At 39.8% G+C, this 21,184-nt stretch overlaps 1 protein-coding gene across 1 annotated transcript in view; it reads right to left on the minus strand.

Annotated features, from left to right (window-relative positions):
• Positions 1-7,230: 7,230 nt before the first annotated feature.
• The window catches only part of nphs1 (NPHS1 adhesion molecule, nephrin), a 65,202-nt gene continuing 51,248 nt past the window's right edge, over positions 7,231-21,184 (minus strand). Inside the window, exons 19-33 of the mRNA XM_042422774.1 lie at positions 21,030-21,170; positions 20,330-20,467; positions 18,718-18,839; positions 17,958-18,117; positions 17,642-17,798; positions 17,132-17,283; positions 12,306-12,417; positions 12,045-12,226; positions 11,873-11,914; positions 11,436-11,552; positions 10,811-10,859; positions 9,374-9,506; positions 8,279-8,345; positions 7,898-8,052; positions 7,231-7,746 (exon numbers count right to left, since the gene is read on the minus strand). Of these exons, the coding sequence (XP_042278708.1) occupies positions 7,657-7,746; positions 7,898-8,052; positions 8,279-8,345; positions 9,374-9,506; positions 10,811-10,859; positions 11,436-11,552; positions 11,873-11,914; positions 12,045-12,226; positions 12,306-12,417; positions 17,132-17,283; positions 17,642-17,798; positions 17,958-18,117; positions 18,718-18,839; positions 20,330-20,467; positions 21,030-21,170 (1,817 nt within the window). The 3' untranslated portion in view covers positions 7,231-7,656. The remainder of the gene's footprint in view (positions 7,747-7,897; positions 8,053-8,278; positions 8,346-9,373; positions 9,507-10,810; positions 10,860-11,435; positions 11,553-11,872; positions 11,915-12,044; positions 12,227-12,305; positions 12,418-17,131; positions 17,284-17,641; positions 17,799-17,957; positions 18,118-18,717; positions 18,840-20,329; positions 20,468-21,029; positions 21,171-21,184) is intronic.

Raw genomic sequence — 21,184 nt, forward strand, 5'->3', positions numbered from 1 at the left:
AGCTTGTTCTCTGTCACATTCTTTATTTCTATGGTTGCTCGAAAGAAATTGTTAACACTTCACACTAAGCATAAAATATTATTTTCTTAGGTTTTCAGATATTAAATATATAAAGAAACTGTTGATTTGTTAAAAGCAGATTCTGTCCAACACTTGACCTTCACACATCACTATGGACGCCTCCAGCCAATCACAGAATGAGATTTAGCCACACAAGTAATAAATGCTCTTGTGCACAAATACAATTAATATTCTCTATTCTGCAGAGAGGTCCATCAATCTGTTCATAAATTATTACTTCCTTAATAATTTGCTATTCATTCATTTTTCCATTCTTACTATAACAATTTATTTCTGTATTTTATTTCCCTCCAATTGTACTGCATATGTGTATATAATATTTTAAAAAACATTTCAGAAATGTACACAGGTACACATTATGTGCTCATTGAAAAGCAATGATCTGTCTAAATACACAGTTTAGTAAACACAATACTGTTTATGAAGTCATTTAAACAAAACACATGTAAAAACCTGTAAAATGTATATAAATGTAATATGGGTTTCTGCTTGGTGTTGTTCTCCAGTGGTGGAAGAAGTATTCAGATCCATTACTTAAGTAAAAGTAATAATACTGCAATATAATGGTAAGAGTCCTGCATTCAAAACTTAAAAGTATGCAAATATAATTAGCACAATGTACTTGAAGTATTAAAAATAACAGTACTCATTATGCAGGCACCTGTCGGTGTTAATATAATTTATTAACATTGATATATTAATATTTGATTATTATTATTTCTGATGCATTAATGTGAAAGCAGCAATTTAACCATGTAGCTGGTCAAGGTGAAGAAAATTTGATGAATTTTACTCACTCTTGAGTAGTTTAATCTAAATCAATGTATCATATTGCATGAGATGATATTTATTTGAATGTTAAATATTTATTTGCAAAGTGCAGTACCTAGAAATTGCAGTTGTCAAATAAATATAGTGGAGTAAAAAACAAAACAAAACAGCATTTCCTTCTGAAAATTAGTTAAATAATGTAACATACAATTGAAATACTCATTTAAGGTGTCTCAAAATTGTCCGTAAGTAAAGTACTTGAATTGAATGTATTTTTTTATGTTCCACCACTGTTGTCCTCCTTTGGTCATTTTGTCACAATGTTTCAGTGGGAGTGTTAAGTGCATTTTAATGAGTGAGCAGAGAGGGATGTGTGAATTCAAATGTGCTTACATACAAAAACAAAAAAATAGATCCAGGTTCAAATGGAACTTGAAAAAAAAATGTTATGTTAAATATGTGCCTTTAGGCAAAAATACCAGGGGCGTATTGTTTGTCTGTTAAAATAAAGCTTACACTATTTTATATAGAGACAAATGTGGACTATATTTCTACAATGTAAAAATGTGATAAAAATGCAAAACTCATCTTTTTCTTGTTTTACTTGTAATCTCTTGGGTCATTAGGCTTTATTAGTAACTCTACTTTACATTTATTAATTTGGCATTTGCTTAAAGCATTGTTCAAATGAGGTACAATACAAGCAATAGAGGATCAAGGAGAAGCGTGCTGCAAAGTTCAGTCCCATGTTCCACCTGAGACAAGGACCACAAGGTTGCAGGTACGTGAAGTAACACATAAGTGCATAACTCTTGACAATTTATTTTCTACTTTTTGAGAAAGAGAAGGGTGGAGAGAAAAAGAGGATATTAGGTGAGTAGGTACTGACTGCTGACCTCAGGGTTTCTACAGTATCACTGACAGCGGTACTGTCTCAGTGGAATGACTGCTCTTAAAACTGGACTGGTTTAAATCAAGTAGATAATTTTGAGAGAGGGGATTTGAGACAGCATGCTCTAGAACCCTGGGTTGTAAAGTGTGTGATCACAGGCATGATTGTGTGTGAGGTAGCTTGAAAGCCATTGGAGGGAATTGGAGGGAGCCAGGACAAGATTGGGATGATTCAAGAGCAGAAGTTTGGAGACATCTTCCTCAGTGAGAGGGGAAAATGCAATAAGTGACACACCTTAACTGGAACAGACACACTGACATACACCACATGGTTCACAAAACAGAAGGAGGATGCAAAGTCATCAGCTGAGAGAAAGGTGGCTGGTGCAGGAGGCTTTCCAAAGTGGAAAAATATTAATCTGTGGTACAGTTTTATTTTTAGTAAAGTACATATACTATGGCCAGCCATAAAAACCATCTATAATTAAAGAGGATCACATGTTCTTTTAGTTTCATTATGCTGTAGGATCTATCAAAATTAATAATTCATTGTGTTAGCTATCTGTCATGCACTATTGTTGTATTTATTCAGTTGTATTCTTTCATCCACATTGGAGGGCAAATTCCATCCTCATTACTGACAACAGGAGAGCAGATGCACAAAGTGAGTCATAAAAACTGCCTGTAAAATCATGTTCTAATTTGTAAAACCTGTGGTTGCTTTTGATTTGATTTCTATTTAGTTCAAATTGAAAAATATGAATAATGAGCGCAATGACAGGGTTTGCAGAAATTTGAGTTAAAATTGAGTTAGCTCCCCACCGGTAGCACAACCTGTTAAAGTGATAAGAGTTTTACTCAATCTCGTATTTCTTTTTTTCAAAAAAAAAAAAAAACATCCAGGAGAGGGGTAATAAGGATGTGAAAACAATCCTAGAGCGGAGGTAATTAAAGTCTCTTATTTGTTTCTCTTTTTGACTTAACTGTACACTTATGCAGCCTGTGTGTTCAAGCTCCCTGGAGATTCTTCAGAACACAACATATCAACGTTTGCGTGAGGCAAGCGAAGAAAAATAGGAGTTGACATACAGTATTGAGCTGTCAAACCTTCAGTTTAGCAGATTACCGTTCCTGCCTGAGCTGAAATGATGCATCAAGAACAGACTTTGGTTTGAACACAGCAGTCAGCTTGACAGGAACTTAAACAATTGTTCAGTAATGAGACAAACATACCTTGACAGCTCATGATGGAGAATAGCGAGCCTAATTGAGGGAACGCAGCTCAGTGAAACATAGAGATTTATCTCCAGGCAGTAGGGCCCCATTAAGGAAACAGAATTTTGCAGGTTGGACAAATTTGTGAACAATAACAACCTTGCAAAGATTTTAATATCATCATACTGTAAGTAAACATCTCCATTGCAATCATTCCTTTGAAATGACTTGATGAGTGTTTTACAGTAATAACCCAAAAAAGAGTGATGTTATGTGAACCTAGATGAATCAAATTGTCATCTTCATCAATAAAGAAAACGTGTATTATTGCACACCTACACACCATTATACCTACTTATGAACACTAAATAAAGATTACAGCCTTTTTTCTATATATGTGTGTCTCATTGGACTCTATGAGTTATCTGTATTGCATGTGTGTGCTCATGAGACCGATGTGACGAATCGTGCTTGAGGGAAAAAGCAGAAGTTGGAAGCAGAAACAGGCTGCATGCATAACGGCTCTGTGCAAAGATATTATAAGAGCTCGATCACTATTTGTGTACACTACAAGACAGCAGGAACCTGAAAGAGCCAACTTTGAGGGAGTTTCTGATCTCTGCAGTAAACAATAAAAGAAGTAACATGAATACACAGAAGACACAAACTCTGTTAGTGTAATACTAGAAGACACCATCTATTTTTGCATGTGTTCTGTATGTATTTTCAAGCTGCAGCTAAAAATGTACATCATCAATAGGTATGAATGGGTCATATTATATATATATATCTTGAATGAAGTCAAGAAACAGCCACCTGCACTAGTCTAGACTAACTAGAAATTATATTCATAAAAACATTATGTAGTCTAACATGGTTGTAGGTTGCAGGCTACTAGGCCATCTTCAAGGTTAAACAAGGACAGACCATTTATACAAATGAAATAGTCTTACAACACATCACAATATGATTTGGATAATTTAACCTGGTTAAACAATGTTACACCTAAAGGCTGCTATTCTCAAAACTCACAAGGCCATCTTCAAAGTCGAACAACTGCAACAAAGTACAGACAGGTTGGATGAATAAAATGGCTTCACAACTATGTAATTCCACTCCAACACACAGGTTCTAGTGGTATCTATTAGCACCACTAGCTGATGTAGTTGTAATGTTATACAGGAATGAATAATCACAACTTCAAAAGCAGATTATTTTATTCTACATTATCTCAAATCACGGACTATTTTAATGCACAGCACAGAAGGTGATTTTTGTTCCTCAAGACTTAAAAGGGACATTTTAGTTGAGCACTAGACCGTATTTCCCCTTCGAGTTAACTTATTTACCTTGTATGAGAAAACGAAAGACTAATCATAATGAAAACACAGTGCAGAGCACGGAGTGATGCATCATCATATTTAAAAATAATTCCTTCAAAAGTCTAAAACTGAAACTAAAGCAAAGTATTCTGCAGAAGTCTAAACGAGTATATATATATATATATATATATATATATATATATATATATATATATAGTCAAGGCACTGAGGCTGTGGAATGACTTGCCTGAAGAAATTAGGCTGGATGAGTCAGTAACATTGTTTTAAATATCTTCTTCGAAAAAAACCCTTTTCGGAAAACTTATCCCGATTTCCTTTTGCTTTTTGCTTTGCTTATTTTGGCCACACTTGCGTCATGGCTGTACTGATGTCATTGTCAGACTGATGAGCTGTTGGTCGGGCCACCACTTTGGTTTTGGATGGATTGAGATGAAATTTTGTGTAAACATTCATGGCCCCCAGCAGATGAATACTGCTGACTTTGGGGATCCCCTGACTTTTCTTCTAGTGCATGAGGTTGACATCTGTGGGTCAGAGTGAAATATCTTGACACCTCTGGGATGTACTGCAATCAAATTTGCCACAAATATTCATGGCCCCTAAAGGATAAATGCTATGAACTTTGATCACCTGACTTCTCATCAAACGTCATCATCAGATCAACATTTTAATTTGTTTATGACCAGATACCATCAACCTCAGTTTTACTTTGTGTTAATTGCAAATTAGCAAATAGCATGGTGCTAACAGGCTGAACTAAAATGGTGAACCAGGTTAAGATTACCTGCTAAACATCAGCATGTTAGCATGCTGCTGTTACTAATTAGCTCAAAGCACCACAGTACAGCCTCACAGAGCCGCTAGCATGGTTGTCAACTATTAAGCCCTTTTCAGATGCCTATTCTGAAAAGGGCATTTGGCATGAATGAAAATTGAAAATGTAGTTATTTTAACCCCCTGGTCTCCATTCACCGCACAAGGAAAAACATATCTTTTAAAGTGATCTAATATAAGAAGATCAATCTCCTCAACAACTTAAAACTGGCTCTTTAACAGTGTTTCCCAGTTTATTAAACTGATTTTGTGCGAGAGATTATGATTGAGATTTTTTATTATATATTACATATTATTATATTACAGTGATGCTGCCACAGCCTTTACTTCAATCTGACAGCATTCATTTCAGACTTGTACTGTGTTGAAAGTGATATGGAAATGTTACTAGGTCCAAACTAGTTAGATTGCTGTTGTGACTTTTATGTAAAGGTGACCAGGGTGCTTATTCAGACATTTGACCTACATGTTAAATTGCCATCAGATTAACATAAAGGAGTCTGGCTGTTGACTTGTTGTATTTTACTTGAATTATCTTATTTCTTTTATTTTACATTACTGGAATTGATTTTTATCAAATCTATTTCAATCTAATCAATTTGATTAGATTTTGCTTGATTTTATAACTTGTTGATTTTAATTTGCCGCTTTGTGTTAAGCAACCTTGGTTTTGAAAACTGCTATATAAGATTATTATTATTATCATAGAGCCTATGATGAATTGCTTTTCCTTGAACTACAACTTTAATAATAATGAAAACCAAAGAAAGAGAAGAGATTTTTTTTTCCTTTTATTTGTAGCAGTAACCACAGTTGCAGCTTAGCTCACAGTAGCCTTCTCACCCTCTTTTTCTGTCTCTATCTGTCTTTGGCTGCCCACTCTCGGTAAGATGAATTCCCCTCATGGTCTCTCTCTCTCACTGATGTTGTGAGCTAAACTTCAATCCGAGAGAAAACAGGATTAGAGTCAGGCCCAAGATATGGTTTTACCTCCTGAAGACATAACCATGCTAAATACCACTTGGTACAATCCTATTGTAGGGATTCCCATGGACTAACAGTGAGGACTAAAACTCCTTGTAGCAGACAGGGAAGGGACAGGCTACTCTTGTCAGGTCCTCATCTGGATACACGGTGGAAAATGTTAATGTTGGATGGGTCAAAAGGATGATGTCTTCCAGGGTGGCACCGTGAGTCTTCTGCTCCAGTGCCAACCACAGTGATGTCAGTCCATTTTTGTGTCTAACTGACTGATTCATGTCTGTCTGCAGGCCAGGGCAGGGGGAACTGTGGGTAGTGACCATGACTGGGCTCCAAGAAAGAGGGCAAAGGTGAAAGAACAAAACAAGGTCAAGGGAGGGGGGGGATAGAGTAAGGACATAAACAGAGAAAAGAAAGGAGCTGGTGAAAAACAATACTGTCTGTGTTTTAAAGTCTGTGTAAAGGACAATCAGAGATTTATTTTTAAATCCATTATACATGTTAGAAAATAATTGCTGAAAACATGTGAAAAGACAGTTAACTGTGTATTACTGAATTGTGGAGTTAGAGTGTTAAACTGTTTCACCATTTCTGTGTTCAAGATCTTTTGGGCAGGCCTGAAATGGTGGCTCGATGACGTAGATGGGTTACTAGCAAGACCTCTCCCCCTCTATATAAACACTAGAAATATACTTATAGTTAATATTTTACACAAGGTAGTTTTACAAACTTTCATCAGAGACATCTGAGATTCACTTCATACAATCTGCTATCACTGGTCAATGGGGCCATTTTTGGTCAACGTTAGCACTCAAAGAGCTATTTTAAACCCAGCTGAAGCATCCATTGACGGGTGGAGCTTCAGCTTAAGCACTGGCTGTTCAGCTGGGAAGACAGGTAGAGTCAATGCCAGCAGCTTCGGCTTCAGCACCGGCTGTGTGGCTAGGAGGTCCCTGGCCGGAGGGAGAGCATTTGCCAGGAAGCACTTCACCAAAAAGCAGAGCCAGAGAGGCAACTGCTCCAAGGGTGACGATGACAATGATGAAAATATCATCCATGTTTCTTGCCTTACATCACATTCAAATTTGTCTGGGTGGATAATTACACATTTTTCTGTCGTGTGACAAACTCAAAACACATTTATTATTGCTTTACATGGACTTTAAGAAATTGATATGCAGTACATTAGCATCATTTTGACATTCTTCATTGCATAAGGCTATTGAAGCTTTCAGATAAGTCTTCTTCATATTATTCTGCCTTGCTTATGTTCAGTCTGTCATATCTTACTGTACATCCACACATTGCCTTTGTGGAAAAATGTTCAATGTACACATAAAAATTTCAAAGTGAAATAGTGAGTTATAGCGTTTTACATCAAGCACTCCAGCTACATTCTACTCTTCTGACTGGTGCATTTAAGGTTACTTCTAAGTTTCCATTCAAAAAGAATAAAATAAATAACATTGTACAAGATTGTACTGAATATCTGCTATACAAGCCCTGTCAGAAAGTATCTGTTTGTTTCGACCTTCTCATTCTAGACTAATTCGCCTCGCAGTTCAAAGGGAAGATCAGTATCTCTCTGTGGTTGTCGAACATCCATGATCTCCCTCAGTCTCTCAGGATCCTGCTGAGACACAGATTGCAACTCAATTACCACAATATACATGATGAAGCTACCTTTTCTAAACTTTTTAACTAAACTGTGATATTAACACTTTTTAAATTATTGTATCAAATAGGAGCTCTCACCATAGACTGGGGTTTTGTTTACAGACCTGAGGGTAGGATGCTGATCTCCAGTCGCTCCTTTGATGAGGCAATCTGTGGTCAAACACGGACAGAGGGGGAGGACGAGAGGAAGGCAGGACACCCTGGTACAGTCCATCTCTCACATCATCATACAAATGGCTGTGAGGGAGGTGGGTGACATCTTAGAACACAAGAGAACAAGGAAATATATCAAAACATGAATATGGACAAAGACATAATATAATTAACACTTTTCTAAAATAACTTTAGTTGAATAATTGCTAATAATGAACATTAAGATAAATCAGAAAATATTCTAATTAGCCTTAGATGCTATTATAAACAAGCACAGATGTAGTTCCTGATTGGGATATCAGGTGTTTACTGTTGACCTGTTTACTGCTTACATATTTCCTCAGGGTGTGGACTGAGAGGAGGCATGTAGTCGCCAGTGGGGTAGTAGTGGGAACTTTCCTGAAGTTTGTGAAACAAAAGCAAGAGATAGCATCAGAATGACTTAAAGTAACTTTAGGTAAATGAGAATCCCAGGTGTCTTATGAATGGTTTTCCCAAATTACACACACGCAAAATGAAAACCCAGACAAATAAAAATGTGTTTTCTGACTGGCCCCTACAAGTATTCAACCATGCAGTTAGTTTTGGTTTTATTTACTTAGCTTGATACATCCATTTCAGATAATTCTGGGGTGGATTTCTGTCTCCTCCCGAGTAAAATGGAGGTGAATAAAACTTGCTGTGAGTAGTTTTAAATGGGAACCATAGAGGATGACAGAACATATAGTCCCTATAAAAATGGTTGTCAGTGAGGTCTGTGGATTATCCAGGGTAATGGGTACATTTTTCATACAAAGAAATGTTGCAGTTGAATGATTTTAAATGTAATTTTCCAGTACTGTGAGGACCACCTGCATTGTTTTGCATCTTAGAGACAGACATCTCAAAACCTGGGTAAATAAAACTAAAACTATTTGTATACAGTTAGATACCAAATGAGGAAATATATTTTTAAAGTTATTTGAACCAACTCTCACAGGTATGTGTTGTTCTAAATCAGGGTTGAGATAAAGCCTGCCTCCAAGGGAATTTGAGGTTTCATTATATTCCATCCTGACAGCACAGTTGCTATCTGTTTTCTTTTACCTCACTCGACGGATTTCTTCAAGGTTCAAATCCTTGTTGGCCTTTTTGAAGTACAAAATGATAATTTCTCTGAGATCGATGTGTATTTTGAATGCTAATGATGCAGTATTGATCTATGTTCCATCTCTGTGAACAGCTAAAGGTTTCATTAGTTTATCTATCCACTTTCCTTGTTATGGATGAATTCTCCACTTCCTCTCCTGCCAGATTCCTTCACCCCCTGTCTAACCTCTTTCCTCCCCTAATCTGTTTACTCAACCTTTTCTGTATCTCTGCATATTTTTCTCAATGTCTCTTTCCCTCATCCTGCTCTTCCCTCTCCTCCTTAGTTCTGTTCTTACCGCCGCATAGCTCTCGTAGACATTGCTGTCTGTTTCACATTCAGAGTCGATGAGGAGGGTGCGCAGGGCTGCTTTGTTGACCTTTTCTCTGCTTTCATACTTATTGGAGTTGCTTGCAGTTGACTGACTGGACCTGCATGGAAAAATTAGAATCTGTCATTTGCTTTTACTTTTCTGTGCTTTTGTTACTTTCACATGTTTTTTTTTTTTTTGGGGGGGGGGGGGGCACCGTTTCACAGGGCTGATTTTTCCAGTATTTTGTTTTATTTCTATTAATTAATTTAAGATTAGAATTAATAGATTAAACTGTTTCTTTTAGGACTGTATCCAACAGCAAATGTCAGTGATGAACAACAAATTTAGAGCAACTAATATTAATACAAATTTGGCAAAAATTACTCATATAGAAAAATGTTTCCTCTGTGTTGCACTACCAGACTACAGATGTAAAAATTAGAAAGGTTTTGATGTAAACTATGAAAATTGAGCTTTCTTCAAGGGCCAAATGTTTTTGCTGGAGGGCCAGATTTGGCCCATGGGCTGCTATTTGCCTACCACTGCTGTACTGTAACTAACAGAGATGCACTCAGGACACTTTGCAACCGTTTTTCCTAAGAGGATGTTTACACTTGGTTTTAAAATGCGTTTCAGTGATCCGAACACAATTGGGCAGCCGAGACACACTGCTGTTCACACCTGTGTCTACAATGCGTCTCCAAGGTGTCCAGCTGACCACTTGTGTTCAGATTTCGTTACTGCCTATGTCACTTCAAGGTCAAAGAGCCCTGCACACACTTATTACATCAGTCTGTTGCCAGACAAGTGCCGGATATGTTTCACATGGGCTAGCTAAGAAATGTTTCCAGACCTGATATACATGTATGGGCTATTCCAACTGTTGAGATTGGCAGGACAAAGTATTTGGCGTTGGTGCGCTGTCACCAACACAACCACCATGTCCTGCATTGATGACATATTTTCTTGTTATGTCCTTGTCGGTGACGCATCAGGACACATTAGTGTTTACACTACAAAAGATATGTGGTCAAATTCATCCCAGACCACCTTGGCAAGCGGTTTCAGTGATTGAATCACAATGCATCTTGGTTGTCGTTTACACTTGTATTTAGCACTGTCCACTTGTGATCCAATCACTATAAAACACATTATAAAACCAAGTGTAAATGGGGTCTAAAAGTCTTTATAAGAATGCATCTTGTGGTATGCTGCATATCCCTGTTTATTGCAGGACTGTGGTGCAAGTTTGATGACACTGATATAAATGGATATTGACAGAAGCTTGTTTTGCCTGCCTGGCTGTTTTAGTAGCTGGGTCAGCCAATGGATCAGGTCTCAGACTTCTTAGAGTGGATGCGGATGTGTGTCTCTTTATTACTTCTACTGCAGGTAGAAGTTACCTGCAGTAACATAACTTACCCATCCTCTCCGTTCTTCTTCTCATTCAACACACTGCCTTCCCTACCCCCTGCAGGGGGAGCAGACACAGGAGGAAAGACGCTTAATGTGCAGAAATTAGAACTTGAAGAGAGGAGCATCATCTCATAAGCACTGAAATTGATCAGAGCAATAAAAAGGCCAGAAAAAGAGAGTGAATGAAAGACAAGTAAGCTGGGAAAAATCTATGTAAAAAACCAGAGGGCAGAAGAAGGTGAGGAATGAAAAATAAAATACAGAGGGGGGTGTGAACCTGACAGTTAGACTGAAGAAGAAACAGAAAGAGACAGAGGGAGAGATAGACGAAGGACATAAAACTAGCAAATGAGATAAAAGATATGGACGAAACACAGAAGTGACAGCTTTGAGGGATGAATGTGGCGGGAGGTAGAGGCTTAGAGAATGAGCAGAAGGAAAGGAGACAGGATAGACGGATAGAAAGAGGGACATGGAGAAATGAGAAGAGAGTGAGAGGCTGAGCTGACAATTGCATCATGGTTCAGAGTAATTTCTTTAGAGTTTTGTTGAGGAATCAGGGCATTATCATGACAGAAAGTGATGCAGGAAACACTTTCACATCCTCAGATGAAAAGATCATTATGGTCACCTGTTTGGCCTCGCCTCTTTTTCCACCTTAGTCCAAGGAAGCAACCCAGTGAATTCAATACCAGCAGGATACCAAAGACCACTGTAAACACCACTGTCAAATAGGCTGGCAGTGCACCTGGTTCACAAAACATTGGAAATTAGCTCAATGCATAACAATGAAAAATAAAGAGGAAGTAATAAGGACATTTGGGAAGATATGAACTGACTGGGGCAGACCCAACCACTCTCTCAATTGTCTTTATTGATAAAAGACTAGCAGAAGGGGGAAAGTATGGGTGGGCACCATGACAACTGCTACTCTCATAGGGCAAACATTAGCAGCCTTGGAGGTGCATACATTAACATGATTTAGCCAAATGAAGCTAGCTGCTGTGCAAATAGCAATCTCCAACTCCCCTTAAGAGCTTTTTTAGGGAGTTGTGATAAAAGATAGACCTGATGAGTCATCTGTGGGGACGTCTTCTACTTCTTTCCTCTCTGTAGAGAAAGACAAAAACTTAAATGTCACACTTTTAAGCATAAGAAGCTGTTTTGATATGGACTGTAACATAGTTGTACAGTACAGTACAATCATGTCACTGTCAGGCTGGGGTTACTCCAAACTGACCCATGGTGGTGATGGTCAGTACTGCATTGTTGTCAGCATAGTCACTCTCTCCCATTGCATTGAGTGCATTGACAGAGAAGTTGTAGGTGGTGACAGGCTGCAGGTCAGTGATAGTGAATGTCGTCGCACTGGGAGGAAAGACGTCCACATACAAAAAGCTGGCTGAGCGCTCCCAAAGGTATCTGTCAAACAAAAGGCACCGTCACATACAATTCTTCGATTATGTCATTATTAAACTAACATCCTCTTATGATGTCTCACCTTATGCGGAATCTTTGTCGCAAACCACCATTAAAGCCGGGGATCCACTCCAGAGTGACAGAGTCATGGCTAACGCTGACCTGGCGAAATGATGAGGGAGGATCTGGGTGATCTAAAGGTTGAACGAGAAGAAGATATGTGGAAAAATCTAATGTTCTCTGTGGCTATTTGAAAAAGCTTTAGTTGCTCAGAAATTGAGATGTGTGTCATGAGATAGTCATGTGTTTATATCCGTTGTTTCTGATTTAACACAAGGCCCTGCTGGCCTACAGGATTGTGTCTCCCTCTCTTCTTTGGAGCTGTTATATATGGACGAAGAGATTATATCAACATTGAGTCCTTTTGACAGAAATAGAAGAGGAAGAAAACGATTTGATTATTTTCACATTTCCCATCGGACACTGCTTTCCAATTCAAGGGGTGCAATCACAATCCCATCATATTGAAATGTAATGCACATGTACCATCTGACTATTTCACGATAAGATGATTTTGTTTGAAAATGAAGTGTTTAATGAAAAAGCATTTACCTCAGGGAAAAATGTTTGATTTGTGGTTGGAGAATTGTTATACGATTTAAGACACATATTTTTAAGTACTACAGTATTTTAAGTGTGGAAGATTTCATGAAGAAAATTGGCAATAACTGCTGATGATAAATAATGAAAAACAGGGAGTAAAATTAAATCAGGGAGGGGAGATGATCATCATGGTCAAAACTTGTCAACAAGCCTCCAAAGCCTCTCCTGTTTTTTTAAAAAAAAAATCTCCTCTTAATCAGTTTATACCACGGGCTTCTAAAGAACATGTTTTTGACAGCAACAGTTTTGCATTTTTAACAGTGCATCACTCCTTATTTGCTTTTTCTTTAGATCGTGCTTTGTTGTATGAATGATCAGGAAACATGGGCAGAGCCGATCCCTCTCAGAACAAAGTGGCTGATTTGTCCAATATATCCAACCAAAGTCATGCAATGAAGGATGAAGCCTCTTGATTATTATCAATATTGTGAACAAAGATCAAAGGAGGCTAACCAGGCCTTCAGTCTGACACGAGGCACTGCTTCAGTCAGGGTAGTGAAGAGAAAGTGGATTATTTTGCATGAAAAAAAAAGAAGGGTGGTTTTGGGGGCAGAGGGAGAGATAGTCAAGGAGAGAAGGGGGAGAAATAGTTGAGCAGCAACACAAGAAGAAGATGCTCTACCCGTCTCTGACTCCAGGCTGCAGCCCAGTTTGCAGAGTAAATAATTCCCACTATCAGCTCCACTCATAAGATTCTAGGGCAAAGAGGTCAACCTTATTTGGATCTCGCCTCCTTCAAATCCAAAAAGCACCATGCTAAGAAAAAAAAACCCCTCTCTTTTCCTCTCGGGCTCTCAAATGATAAGGAAGCATTTAAAATTTATTATCACTGCTTCAGATTAATTATGAAAATTCACAGTGCTAAGAAAATTACTGTGGAAAAACAGGGCCAATATTGGATTGTATTTTATGGTTTTTATAATAAACATTAAATGTGTGTCCAATGGTGGCTATGGGCCTTCGCAGGACTGTGTTGATAATAGTGGAGGTGTAAGGATACACTGGTAGCTTGAGGGCAGAAAAGTCTAAGCACACTGGGACAGCTAAGTATATCAGTGCAGCATTATCTGAGAGAGAAGTGAAGTAGTGCTATAGGCTAAATGATAAGGTAGAGATACAGCAGTGGAATACGTTTTTTGAAGGGCTGACACTCAGGAGCAATAACAGCTCTCTCAAGTTTACAGAATTCTGCATCTTCAATGGCCCTCCCACACTATTGTAATGTTGCTGGAAAAGGCTGATAAACCTTGGACGAGGCAGCATAGACACAATTATTTTGAGATGCTGCCAAATTAGAACCAAAGGAAAAATTTGTGCTCCGCTGCCAAGTACGTGATATGCATAATCCCTACATGTTGTGTGCCCTAACCACTGACTTTGATCGTTCGCCATTAATTTAAAGCTGCATTAGGTGATTTATGACCACTAGGGGGCAGAAAGACTCCAATACATGTGACAGAAACACAGGCTTGATATACTATAGGGTTTTTTAGTTGCTTTAGCAAACAATTACTTACACATCCAGACACAAATCAAAAGGTGTCTGGCTATGTGACAACTGTAAGTAAATCCACATGCCTTTAAGCTTTGGTTTAGTCCTCTAATTCTGTTTTTTTATCTTTAGCATACCTGATGATTTTCTTCATAATCCACTCACCTTTTAGGCTCTCAGCCATTTTGTGCTGGGCAGGTAGCCTACACTCGTAGGCGCGTAGCCAGTAATGGGCCTGGGCGGCACCGGCCCCCCCACATTACTCACTGGCCCACCCAGCCAAGTTTGATCAAAAAATATTTACTTTACATTTACATTTACTTGATTTATTGTTGACTTCATATGCGTGTTGAATTTGTCCTCTGATTAAAATGGAACTGTTGAAATAAATTGTAAGAAGAATGGTTGCTCTGGTTCTGACACACAGTCCTTCCTGAGTTACCTTCAGTCAACTAGCTGCAATGGATAAACAAAGTTTTTAATGTCTTATTTGAAAAAAGTTGAGGAAGAAGAAACTCCACCACCTCCATCGACTGAGGCCACCAGACTCATCAGCCCACAACGAGGTCAGCCCGGCCGCTTGCTCGCTGGCGATATAGTGCTTACTCCTGATCAGCCTGATGCAGGTTCACCCATAGCCGAGGGAAGTAGGGGTGCTTGGGCTACTGCAGCCTCCAGGTGGCTGGCAGCCTATGGGCCCATTTGTGTTGCAATATTTTTTTCTGTCGTGTGTGAGCTGTCCGGCAAAAACAGACGCTGCTGTAACAGTCATTAAGACATACTGTGTTGCCTAGATATAAGAGAAACAACGTCATCAGACAGTGCCGCCTTGTACTCTTTGAGTTAGTCGAGTGGCACGTATGCTATGAATGGACGCATATTATTGAGCTCCTGTTTTTTCTTTTTGTCTCTCAACTGAAGAGTAACATTTTGGTTACGCGTGGCCTCTGTTTTGTTCATGTATGATAAAATAGTAGCTGCACAATCGGGCTTGGTAAGGATGATGTGAATACTAGTAATAAACAATGAACATGGTGGAAATCCCAGTATCAGTGTGACTGTGAGTTTTTGACTTGTCCTCTCCTATTTCAACCAAGAAACACTGACCAAACTGTTACAATGGATGTAGAAGATAGTGGAGTGGGGAAACGAACCAGGCGTGGGATGTGTGGCTCACAGACCCAGTTGAAACATGCCTGTTAGAATTGTCTCAGGCAGCCCGACTACTAAAAACTGTAGTTATCAACTTGACAGAACAGAGGAAACTCTCCAAAGGAAACAGAATTAAACTTTTAGCTTCTGAAATAAATTTTTAAGACAGCCCTGATGGAGCTCAGAATTTATCAGGAGGACGGCTGCTTTACTCCAAACAATCTCACTGTATGAACCTGGACTGTGTGTATGACCTTTTGGATGTGTAGAAGAACACATAACATTAATTAAAATTAGATCCTGACTGATCCTGTCGGCGTGTCGGGAGATTTAAATAATCAATGAAGTTACACTGTGCCTCGTGCGTAAATGCGCAAAGCGTCTCTCTCAATGGAGAGACACACTTATTGTTTCTGCTGTGGTGGTATTGCTGCAAGTATTTAATAAACTCAAACATTTTTGAGGGAGGAGGTGTTTAATAATCAGCAACACCCCGGCACCACCAAGTGAAATCATGCTCTCGCAGCTATGTGTTCACCCGCCGATTTATGTGTCATTTATGAACCACATTCACAGCTCAATTTGTATGCATTTCCCTGCACAGCCAAGAATGGAAAATCAAGGTGCTTCTCATCAAAGTGTTATGGACAGTTTTCTTGATTCGAGAATAGAGTGTAAGGATGAAGTTTTCTGTAAAATGTGCAGATTTGTTTTTTTGTGAGATGACTGATACTGAAGCAACAATGGCTGTAGGCTATAATGAATGCACGAGGGATATGTTACATGTGTGATTTTTGTCTAAGTTAACACCTTCTCTGCTGTGTGAATTTATGTTTAGTTGCCACTTTGTGCAATAAAATAGTAATTAACAGTGCTTATCAACAGTGCTGTAGAGCCGATGCACAGCTGGTCTTGCTGGTGCAAATAAACTGTATTTTAGGCTGAGTAGGCTATAAAAGACCACTTTTTGTCCATAGCCTACTGTTGTGTACAGCCTTTATAGTCTGATGCTCGGTTGGTTGAGCATGTTGGATAGGTAAACTGGTCGCTCATTTTCCAGTTTGTCTATTTGTTCTTTTTTCTTCTTCTAACTTTTCATAAGTTAGTTTTTCTAGAAAAAAGATGGCCCACCCACTTTTGTATTGGCCCACCCAAAATACAGTTTCTGCCTATGCCACTGAGAGTGGTGAGACTCAACCACATAATGCTGGCTAGGAAACCAAAACAATGAGCTAAAAGTGGATAAAAGCGGCTAAAGCTTTGTAGAGCTGCAGAGTAATACTACGTATTGTTACAATACAATAACACATTGTTGCTGTGCATGGAAAAACCAGGTGTCACCAAAATTGATGATTTTGAAACTTTCAGATGAACTGAGCGATCAGTGAAAGAAAGCTGAACAAACCATTTAAAAACACACTGAATTATCTGAAAAATGCATTGCCACAAAGCTTAAAACAGGGTTGTTTTTTTAGCTCATGAAAAGCTGATGTTTTGGAGATACGTGTTTTTTTACAGGACTGCAGCAATGGATGTTGTGGGAAGAGAGCTACCTATTGTATACACACACAGAATAATGCAGATGTACACAGATACAGTACTTGTGCTGACGAGCTGGATGTCTAGCTTGTCTTCCCCAAGTGAGTTGCGAGCAGTGCAGCTGAAGACAGCATAGTCCAGAGCTGCGCTCACATTTACCACTCGGACTGTGCTTGTGTGGAAGGCGCCCTCCCTCACAGTCCGCTCCTCATACCTGCAGCACGCACGTATGCACACACACACACACACACAAAGAAAGGGATATAAATCCTAAGCAGACAGACAGCAGGGATTTCGATGTCCTGCAGATTGCACTAAGTCACCCAATTTCACACATCAAAGAAGCATTAAACAGGTATTTGCATAGTGAAAAGCTAAGAATAAAATGCACTAAATCTGGATTTAGTAGTGAAATAGCAAGAAATAGCAAAATAATATATTATATTAGGGTACAACCTAATGTAATTGTGAGGATTCATCTATATAACCAAATGCTGACAGTAACACCAAAGTTAATAATGAAAATAATAGCAAGAAAAGAATTTCAAATAAAATAATGTCTACTCTCTAACCTGGGGTTTGCAAAGTCCATGAGTGCACCATTTTTTTCCCAAGAAAAGTCGACACGAGGAATACCCTCTGCCTGACATACTACTTCAGCTGTAGTTGTGCCATCCCCTCTACTTGCTACCTTCCTCCATTGGGCTCCTTTCTGAAGCTCTGGTTTGACTGCCCAAGAAATGATGGACATAGAGGTAACTCATGCAGAAACCAGACACAAAACAGGACTAAATGTACACATGTAGTTGTTGACAGGTACAAAAGCATGTGCATTTTCCTACAAATTCTGTTCTGCTCTGACACAGAGAATAAATGATATGAACTCACACTGCACTACCAGCTGCACATCTGCACTGGCAGGGGGTGCTATGCCATTATTGACTATGCACTGGTAAAGTCCAGCATGAGCCCGAGTCACATCATGGATGGTCATGAGGCCTGATTCATCTTCCTGGGTCTCCTCTCCCATCTCCACCTCCTCTTCTCCCTGTGGAATACAGAGTGAGGGTGAATAAGCGGAGGACAGCAGCTATCCCTCAATACACTTTCCCCTCCTCCTAGGTGAGGGCTAGAGCTGGGGGGCTGCGTGAAAGAGCAAAACAGATAGACAGTGAAGGAGAACTGAGCGGGAAACAATCAGGACTTGAGGTGGGGATGAGAAGGGCGTCGGGGGAGCGAGCACTGAGGATAGAGAAGGATAATGCCAAGGGTTGGAGAGCCACGGGGAAAGAGAAAAGGAGGGGCTGTGCAGGTTGAAAGCGGGACACACAGTACTGCCAGGGGGTGGGTTAGACCAGAGAAGGCATCAGTAGATACAGAGACCACGCCACATTGACAAATGTGCCCTTTAGTCACGCAGCAGTAATGAAAGCTATTTTTCTGGATTTGGGCTGAGTGTAGAGCCGGAAGAGGTGGGGTGGAAGGATAGTTAGAGCCAGTGAAATATGGTGCATCTGTGCATTTAGAAAGGCCAGTGGTAAATGGTGAGAACAGATAAAATAATAGAAAGGAAGCCAGATAAAGGAAATATAATTCAGGGGATGACTGTGTTTCTGTGTATGTGAGTGTCTGTCCATGTGGCTCTCACCAGCCATTTCCAAGAGAACATGTCAGGTATAATGGGGTTGGCATCTGCCACACATATCAGGTCTGCTGTTTCCCCCAGGTTCACAAACACAGGGTCTTTCTCTGCCTTAACACTGGGAGCATCTGAGAGTAAGAAAAAGGGACAAGGCTAAAGCAGGACCAAAGGTTAACATGCCAACCTGGGACACATCATTTACCAACCCATTAAACAGGCATGCTGCATTGCTATAATTACTTTTTAACTCATTTGCCTTTGAACTTGTTCATAACCCCGTCCTAACTGGCCTCTAAGTTTCAGATACAATGCCATTAACCTCTCTATATGTTAGAGCATTGCAGACGCTTTTGCAACAAACTGAGAAATGGTCATGTCACCCACAAGCCCCACTCCACTGACGGTACATCCCATTTCTGACTTTGATAGACTGGTCAATTCTTCCTCTCTTGATTCTTCCCTTCATCCATCTATCCATCAAATAATTTCTGCTTCGCCATCACATCCTGACTGCTCCTATTCTTGTCTTTATTCGCCTCTACCTCACAAGTTTTTATACTTCCCATGGGTGCCATGTACTTGCAACAATAAGGCCATTAGTGCCTACTTGTCTAAAACTATGTTCACACTTGAAGAACAGTGGTGGGAAACACTTGAGAGACACAGACCTCTGGGTTGGTTGGATCCACTTGTGTTGGCCTGCTAACCAAGACAGACATTGTTAAGTGGGCTACACTGCCACCCATAAAAGCTACTACAATCCTCCATACATAATGAATATCTACAACTGTCAAGCCCAGTCAGATCAGGACGGCAGAATCCATTAGGCTTGTACCATGGGCTTTGGTGAATCGGGCAGACCTACATTTTCAACACTTCCATTATTAAATCATCACTATCGGGGCAGAGGGCCTGGAGCTCCAGGCTGGGCCTGGGGCAGCAGTGGAGGTGCACGGCCTTGCATGGAGGCCTAATGAATGAGGCATGTTTGCTGGGGAGCAGTTGAAAGTCAATATTGTTTGGGCGTGTCTGTGTGTGTGGATGCACTGAAAGTTCCGATACTTAGCAGCTGTAGTCATGTTCAAAAACATGCTGTCAGTGGCCTAAAGACTCAAAGCCAGTGTACAAAATGAAAAATTATTTGCAAGTAAACTTCAAGTTGTTCTCTGGATTTAAAAGGAAGTCAGGCTGCTCAATAGAGATGAATGATGTGTTTGACTTGTGACCCACAGAGCCCCACAGGTGTACCTGCAAATCTGACATGTTAGAACCAATTCTATATTTACTCTCCCAGCTCTCTCTCTGTATTTTCTATTTTGTCCATTTTTCTTCTGGGACGTGCTCTTAGGTACTTCCCTAGAAATTGTTGTAAACTATCAAACTAGCTAGTAAAGTAAATTGTGAAAAAACAAAACAAAATGACAAATCAAAAAAGATTGTTATTTTTAATATGTGCAAAGTAATCTACAGATATGAGTATTTAGATTTTTTTGTTTTCATGATCACAAAGAACACTACATATACCTTTAACATGAAAGACAAAAACTCTCACAACCTCTGTGTGTTGGTGCAAGGATGCATGTGTCTGCTCATCTGTACTGTGTGCGCAGGTTCTTACACTGGACGTCTAGCTTGATGTAGATTTGGTTGACACCCTCATCATTTGTACACTTAACAGTGTAAACTCCGGCATCCTTCCTTGTCACATTCTTGATCTCCAGCAAGGACTCGTCGGACCAGTCGTAACGTGGACTCTCTTTTAACAAAAACATGGACACACACACACACATACACACACACAGGCAAACCAATGGTAAATTAAGTATTCATTACATGCTCATCAACCGCATGTCCTCTGGCCACTGGTCTCTAAGTGACATCTAATCCTGCATTATTGATTGGGCTGGCTGGATTCCCACATCAAGCCAACAATAGGCTGCGTGAGAAACACTTTCTGTACCCCAGCACTCATAATGAAATAGGTGGATTTCCACATAAAGGATGCAGTTATTCTATGGGGGGGGGCTGCGTATGATGGAGCTAACAGAGTTAACAGAGAAAGAGAGTGGGTGCAGCAGGGTGACATCGGCCTGGAGGGGAAGCCAGGTTTAGAACCGTTGTGTTGTATTCAGGGAGACAGCAATCCTCATTTAGACTGCATACATTAGAGCCATAATGAGAATCACATTTGGCAGGGTCCCATGCTGGCTAACCTGCCATGTTTTATTCAGACCCTGAATGGCAGAGCTGAGTGCTTACTTGCTGGCTCAGCTCAACTAGGACCTGGTTTATAGAGCCATCACACAGCCCTGGATCACCTTTGACCAGCTTCTCCCTGCGGTGCAGCCAAACACAGGAGACCTCCTCCGGGTTAGCTGAGACCAGCAGTGGGATGGTTGCCATGTCATCCTCCACCACCTGGACCTGCTTTGGCTGGTCTGGGCTGAACTCTGGTGGGTCTGACAGAGTACAC

Source organism: Thunnus maccoyii, chromosome 10 (assembly GCF_910596095.1).
Source record: "Thunnus maccoyii chromosome 10, fThuMac1.1, whole genome shotgun sequence".
Classification (NCBI taxonomy): Eukaryota; Metazoa; Chordata; class Actinopteri; order Scombriformes; family Scombridae; genus Thunnus; species Thunnus maccoyii.